This window comes from Poecilia latipinna, unplaced genomic scaffold, assembly GCF_001443285.1.
Source record: "Poecilia latipinna isolate Pla-1442-1.1 unplaced genomic scaffold, P_latipinna-1.0 Scaffold1038, whole genome shotgun sequence".
Taxonomy (NCBI): Eukaryota; Metazoa; Chordata; class Actinopteri; order Cyprinodontiformes; family Poeciliidae; genus Poecilia; species Poecilia latipinna.
In genome coordinates, this window is record NW_015113654.1 from 35671 (window position 1) to 43407 (window position 7737).

Below are 7737 nucleotides of genomic sequence, written 5' to 3' on the forward strand. Positions count from 1 at the left end.
TTTTTTTAAAAATTTTTAAAATTTTTATTTTTGCGGAAGCCCCCCATTTTAAATTTCCTTTTTTTTTTTTTTTTTTTTTTTTTTTTTTTTTAAAGTGCCCAAGCGCCTCTACAGCCGAGCTTTCCAGGTTTTCTGATGAATTTCTTGATTTCTAAATTTACATTTAAAACAAAATGGCTCCCTTTAAGTCTCCCCGAGTATGAAAATCTGAATATATAGTTTTCAGACATTTTCTTAAACATTTCAAGCTGGCAGAGTTTAAGCACCATGATTGATCCAGATTGAAAATGAAACCAAAATACAAGATGGTTCTTCAGGGTCTAATGAGTCAGTTTGCTTTTTTCACCTGGATCCGATCAGGGCTCGGGCAAAAACTGTTACACAATCAAATTTCTAATGGCCTGACATGAGATACTAATCAGAGAAATATGATGCTGTGGGGCATCGTAGTTTTGGCACGACAGGGCAGGAATGTACATCATGCCGTAGCAGGCATCACGGGCAGCCCTCCAGCAGCTCCTCATTCAGGGAGGCTCACATTTATAGTAGAGATGCTAAATCCGGACTGGCCTCGGCCCAGCAATGTCCTCCATTCAGGGACCCACAGATACAGCAAAGTGTCGGTTTCCTCACTGATAACCCAGATTCAGACGCAGGCCGCGTTTGAAAGGCGTCGGGAGGAACCAGCCGAGACCAAACGAAGAGATCAGAGGTAGGAAAAAAGAGGGCTTGGCTTGCAGAGCAGAGCTGGGATGGATTACGTTACACAACCATGAAGATCACAGCATGTTGGGTCACATTACTGTTAAATGCTGAAGCGGTTTTACGGTTTTCTCCATTGTGTGACAACTTATCAAAGGGCAATGTGAAACCAGGTGTACTCAATCGAGTGCAAAACGCTGAACAAGGACATAAAGACACCCAAGCAGCATCAACTTTCACTTTTATTTACCGCAATAAACGCGTTATTGTGAAAAGTTAGCTACAGATTGGAGGAGAAAGGATTAGGGGTGCACCAATCTACTGGAGGCGCCGACATGTGAAGCTGATCTCATCTACATCTGCAAAGGTATAAAAACCCAAACACTGTCCTCGTCTGCTGAGGAAGGTCTGACTGACTGACCGGCCACCGGGTCATGTCTGCACGTTTACAGTCAACCCAACAATGTTCTCGCTACATTTATGACGAAAAATAATTGGAATCTGCAGGTCAGGCTTTTTACAGATTGGTAATCGGACAAAAACTGCAATCAGTGCATCATAGTGAGGATGCGTTCACTTTGTTTTCGGTATTGTTCCATTTTGACTGGTTTTAGGAACCAGTTTTTCCTTCCACTGAATTATTTGAATAAGCAAAATCGAGCAAAACTAATTGTTTTAAAGAATCTGTAATTATACGATAAGTTCAGTCCAGGTTTTACCAGGCAAGTGGTTTTATTATGATTATGCCACACAATTAGAACAAAAGTTTCATAAATCTCAAAATGTATTCAGTCTAGAAATATGCAGTTCAGTTTTGACCACTGCTCCAAGTTTAGAGTTTGAACTTGAAATGATCCGATATGATACAGGGTCACCAGAAAACCAACAGAGAGGAAGTTTTAAAATCTGTGACAACTTCTGCGTTGCCAAAAGTGAGCTAGTCACGATATCATCAAAGAGCTGACCTGCATCTCAGCTCAAGAATTACTTCCTTTATCATTTCAAAATAAGAGTTTAAATGGTTTATAAATCCAGACAATGTTTCCATCTCCCTTTTTGCACATTAACTTTTTCAGAAAAACCAAAAAACAACCTCAAATACGTTTGGTTTCTTGAAGACTTTTAAGGTGGTTTTCAATAGTTCTCAACTACATAGCTGTAAGGTCATTTACCTGAACCTGACACCAGAAAACAGTTAAAACTGGACTCAAAATGAGTGGAAAAACAGCCAGGAAACAAAGAAAACCTAAACCACAAAATCAGTTTAAACTATCGTCTAGCGACTTGGAAGCAGAACCTGGACAAATCGAAGTCTGTTGGCCGGTCTCACCTCACAGCGTTGGCCACCGAACTCTGGCGGACATTCGCACACGAAGCCGTCCAGAACCACGTGGCACCTGCCGCCGTTCTGGCACGGCCCGCTCTCACATTTATTCCTCTGGATTTCGCAATGATTGCCGACAAAATCAGGAGGACATTGGCAGCGGTAGCCCCTCTGTCCCTTCTAAAAACAAAAAATTTAATAAAAATAAGCCAAAGTGTCAAATAAAATCTCTGCAAATTAAAAAAAAACAAAAAACAATCTTACCTTACAGGTTCCTCCATTCTGGCATCGACCGTGACAGCCATTGACGTCTGCAGAGATCGAAGATGACAAAGTTTACAAATTGAAAGCATTAAATTACTTGTTCATTAATTATTAGGTTACATCTGTAGTGCAGAGTGCGCAGATTTAGTTGAAGGCTGGAAATAGGAACATCTGAAGCCAAGCCAGTGACTCCAGTGTAGATCTGGGATAGGAAGGCAGCATGCAGATCGAGTTTGCCAAAGGAAGACTCAAACAGGTTACCACATGTGTGAAAGTAAAGCTAAGCTACACCCATGTTGGAAAAAAGAAGGAGCTGAAGTTCAGCAGGTGTCGTTATTGGGGAAAAAAAAGCGAAGTCACCGTACGAGTGACGCCGAGTTGAGGTAAAGAAATACTGACTGATGTCACAGTTTTGGCCCGACCATCCCCGGAAACAGTTGCAGTGATATCCACCAATGAGATTTTTGCAAGAGTTAGCGTTCACACAGGGCTGTCCTGCACATTCATTTGCATCTGTGAAGGCAGGAAGGCAGACGGAGTCCATCAATCGAAGGAAATTTAGAAACAGAGAGGAAGTGGATACAAGAGTTCAAGAGAAAAAAACAATGGAAGAACCAGAATGCAGTGGTTTGATTGGACCATTAATTGTGGCCTGTGTAATAAATGAAGGCTTAGTCAATTAGAAAGCAATCTGGACATTTTCACACTTGACACAGCAGGGTAGATGGGACTTTCCTGCTAATTTAGGGGAAGAGAGCAACTTCCCTCTGAATTATTGAGCTCGGCCCGTTGATATCTTAACACTGCTAATAAGCTCGTCTTGTGTTTTATTGCCGGCTGGAAATTATCCAGTAAACACTCAATGCAACCGTTGGAATATTTCAGATTGTGTAAAGTATCTCAGAGTTACGGTACTGCAAAGTTGGCTCACAGTCAAAAATAACTAAATTTTCCCCAAACTGGTGTTACAGATGTTCCACCTCTGGTTCCTAGAATCTGAAAATCTCAGCTCCGATTATTTAAAGGTGACTTTGAACAGGTTAGGAGAGGATATGGACAACAGAAAACATATTCATTATATATTTTTTTTTTGTTTTTACACAAATTCTTAAAACCAGTTGACCAAATGTGCTGGAGGTCAGTGTGAGTTGCTAGGCAACACACTGGGCTTTGCTGGGGTTGCCAGGCAACACACTGGGCCTCACTCAGGTTGCTAGGCGACGGGCAGAGCCTGCTGATTTGTGATGTTACATTCTGAAAGTTTTTCAAATGGCTTGTTTTCCAGACACCAAAATACAAACTTATTGCCAAAATAAGTTTTTGGGCCGTTTGTAGAAGTAGCAGTGACCAACTGGAAGCATAAAAACGCCCAAAATATGTGGAAAAACACTCCATGGTGTATGTCTATCCTTGAGGACTTATTATCTTTGTTACTAAAAAGAGAAGAAAAATGAATTGTAGTCATTTAACTTCATTATAGGACATTTTTTATGGTTATATAATTATACAATCTGAAAAATCACTTTTAGAAACTTATGTTGCTGGAATGATGGCAGAATGTTTTTGTGGATTTTAGATAAAAAACCTGCTGTAAAAAATTCTGATTTTTGGAGACTTGTTTTATTTTACTTGGAAATGTTCCTAATATTTTGCTGATGTCATCAGACAAACGGTTAATTGGGCAACTTTTTTTAAAACTCCATAAAATATTGTGCCATCTATTAACTTTCTTCTTTCAGCCTTCAGATTTGTTGATGTTTTCATCCAAACAATAATATAACGTACTTGGGAATAATTAAAATTCCTACATAAAATCTCAATTCCGTTTAAAAAACGAAAGGAACCTCAACTTAAAATACATTTGAGCTCAACTTGGTGAGCTTCTTGGTGCAAACAGTTTGCATGCAGAACACTTCATCACGTCTTCACTGCAACATAAACGAGTGGAAAAAATAGTTGCACAAACACGAAGAGATGGAGACTATGGGGGAGGCCATCAGCAGCACAATGTCCTGCAACACACACCTACACGGCTGTCCTCCCTGAAACCCAACACTGCACTCACAACAGGCTCCAGGTGAGACAGGAGCTCTATACCTGCCTGTAAGCCGAGACCAGCGCTTGTAAGGTGAGACCCAACACTTGGGATCTCTTTCCTGCCTGCACCTCCAGAGGCACATACAAGCACAACAACCTTGTTTACTGGTCGTCATACATTTCCTGGCTTGGCGCCGGTCACGTCCGCTTTTCGGACGGCGAGCGACGAAACCAGAGAGACAAACCACAACTTAGAAAGTCTTCAGCTTCCCTATTTAAGATACTAAATGTGTTCTAGGGATTACATTTTCCACACGAAATTTTAAAATATTGGTACATTTTTGGAACATTACAATTTTTTTTTTAATAAATACCGTTTGTAGCCGAGAATGAGGGAGCTTTAAATACTTTAAAAACAAATTCATACCAATAATTTTTGGTCTAGTTTCTTGAAAAACAAATTTACAAGCAACTTTTCTTCAAGATAAAAGGAGCTTGTTTAAAGGAAATTCCTTACAATTGATGAAAAAGTTCTACTTGAATTGGTGCCGTTACCTAGCAACGCCAAACAAGCCCAGGTCGTCGCCTAGCAACCGAGTCCTAGTTCTACTGGCAGATTATTGGACTTTGACACAAACTTCATCAATATTAAGGAATTATTGACTTAAAACCAGCTCCTATATCTTTCTGAAAAGTTACTTGAAAGTTAGTTTTCTCTTATTTCAAGTGAACCAAAATATTTGGACCAGAAATTAAACAAAAAACTTTGTTCTTCACTGCAAAAAACTAAAATCTTAAATCACACTAGCTGCTTCATTTTCTCATTTGATCTTCTGTACTACCTTGATATAAAAAGTGAATGCGTGAGAAACAAGTTTGTACATTTCAACCCATAAATCATGGCAGATAATGTAACACCAACGGATGATTCAGGAATGTCATGACGGCGCTACTCAACACGAACACTGAATTTTTACGCCATGATCATGCTGTCTATAATAAAAACTATAATATTTAGATAATTACATGGCAAAATGTGCAAGGTGTTAAAACTCCAGACGAATATACGGCGTCTTTTGAAGGCCTTTTAGCACAATTAGCATGAAGAACTAAAAGCAGAATTACTTTAAAAATGTAAAAATGATTAAAGGTCAGCGTACCTATGAGACATGTCTTCCCTTCCCACTGTGGGGAACACACACACTCGAATCCGTCCTCCCGGACGATACAGGTCCCACCGTGAAAACATGGATTGGACGCGCATTCATCCAAATCTAAAAAAAAAAATCAAAACTCTGCCAGTTAGCGACTGCTAAATGAGGCTGGACTCAGAAAAAAGGAGCCAAAGTGAAACGATAAAGTTACAGAGCAGTGTAGAAAGTTAAAAAAAAAAAAAAAAAACAAAACAGTGAAACGACTGACTTTTGTCGCAGGTCGGCCCCTTCCAGCCCGGCGGACACAAACATTCGTATCCTGTAGCGGCGTCACGACACGTCCCGCCGTTGGAGCAAGGATTGGAGCTGCAGGAAAGCTCGGCTGATCGCAGCAAAATATCACAGAAAAAGTCAATCCCAGAGCTTCAAACACCTTTTTATTATGTTGTTAGCTTTTGAAATTAATATTTTTATATAAAATAGAGCACAATTTCAAAACTGGAACTAAAAGTTGTTTAAAAAGCGACTTGCCTATCTCACAGTTTTTTCCAGAGTAGCCCAGCGGACAGGCGCAGTAGTACTGGTCGGGTTCGGCGTTCTTGCAGGTTCCTCCGTTGACGCACGGCTGGTGGCGGCCGCAGTAATTCAAATCTGTCAGAAAACAATTCAAACATTTTCAGAGAGAAAGCCTTTTCTGAGGAAAAAAGACAAAACATTAACCATTTGAATGCTGCTTCAAGTGAGAGCAAGATTTCCAATACATGGTTGTTACGAAAAATTTATTTTTTTAATATTTTGAATCCTGTCTTATTAATTTTTCTATTATAGCTCCTTAGATGAAATCTGACTGCACCAGTAAGATGAAACCTGAGGGAAAATAAAGCAAGAGTCTTCATTTTATCAACACAGCAGCTCTTCATCTTAAAGGTGTGATTCCTTTAACAGGTTAGGACAAAACATTTTCCAGAATGAGTTGTTTTAAGGCCGACTCAACGTTTACACTCACGTAAAAATGAAAACGTATGCAACAGTACATCCTTGAAAAGCAGAAGTGGAGCCTCCTGCACAACCAACAAGAATGCAGCAAGTGGTTTCTGACTAGCAAGCCAACAACAAAACACTTGTACTTTCCAGCAGCCATTATACAACTAAACAAAGGAGCTCAACTCGGGTTGCTAGGCAACAATGCAGTGCCTGGTGAATGTGACTAAAGCGGAAGATTTTTGAAACAGCTAATTTTCCAAACACCAAAAAACAATAAAAATATTTTTTTTGCAATAAGTAAAGTGCTCGGTCTGGTTCTAGAAGCAGTTGAGACCCATATGGAAGTATACAAATGTGCAAAATTATAATTTTGCATAATAGATCCCCTTTAAATTATGTTGAGAGGAAAAATATCTGTTTGATCTGCTGAACCGAGCTCATGAAGACGACTTTAAACTTTAACTTAACCAATCGAACAGATAAAAGCCGTTTACAACGCGACCAAATGCATCCATCCCACCATCTTAACGTTTAAGTGAAGCTTCAAGTCTGCAGTGTGTGTTTTGCTCTTTGCAGAGCTCTGTGCAGCCACCTCCATGTGTTACTTTTTCTGGGATTTCCCAGAAATCTCGTTGCAGGCTTCGCTCCGAATCGAGGACCAGCTGCCTGCGTTGGCAGGAGGTGTTTTCTCAGCCCCCTGCTGCTCCGCTTTATGACTAATTTTTCTGTATTTGCAGGCTGCAGACAGGTGGTTGAGAATTAGCAGCACAAACCAACCTCTTATTTGCACATATTAAAATAAATGGCTGCGCTTCTTTCCTGTTCTTTTAAATAAAATAAATCAACTGAAGCATTTCACAGGCTGAAACCAGGTTCCACCCAAAAAACCTGGTAAATAAATGAGCAGGAATCCGCCTCCACTGGGGATCTCAGGATCTGTCCTCATCCCCCGAAGAGCCGTCTGTGACGGAGGCATGAGGGGGGATCGGGTGATCCTGCCGCTGCTCAGATCTCAGACAGTAAAACTATCCAGCTTCTGGTTTCCAGATAGACGGAGACGCCACTGAAGATGAGGCAGACTTCATTTTAAACAACTTAATCTGGTGATAAATTACAGCTAAGATTAGAAGCTGAAAATGGTGCCGATTTTCTCTGATCAGATTTTTCCATTAATTTCTCTACAAACTAGTAAACAACTTTAGTAGACGTCTTTGTAAACTTCGTACACTTCGATAACATAAACAATTTTGTCATTTCATTCCTTTAACTGAA

The 7737-nt window shown here is 40.0% G+C and overlaps 1 protein-coding gene across 4 annotated transcripts in view; it reads right to left on the minus strand.

The window, feature by feature from the left end:
- Positions 1 to 7737, minus strand: part of jag2b (jagged canonical Notch ligand 2b) — a 58964-nt gene that overhangs the window by 15986 nt on the left and 35241 nt on the right. The window contains exons 7-12 of one of the 4 annotated variants that reach the window (XM_015051278.1): positions 6013 to 6132; positions 5750 to 5863; positions 5488 to 5601; positions 2690 to 2803; positions 2291 to 2337; positions 2033 to 2206 (exon numbers count right to left, since the gene is read on the minus strand). In XM_015051278.1, coding sequence (XP_014906764.1) covers positions 2033 to 2206; positions 2291 to 2337; positions 2690 to 2803; positions 5488 to 5601; positions 5750 to 5863; positions 6013 to 6132 — 683 coding nt within the window. The remainder of the gene's footprint in view (positions 1 to 2032; positions 2207 to 2290; positions 2338 to 2689; positions 2804 to 5487; positions 5602 to 5749; positions 5864 to 6012; positions 6133 to 7737) is intronic. The other 3 variants (XM_015051280.1, XM_015051277.1, XM_015051279.1) reach the window with 3 other exon arrangements.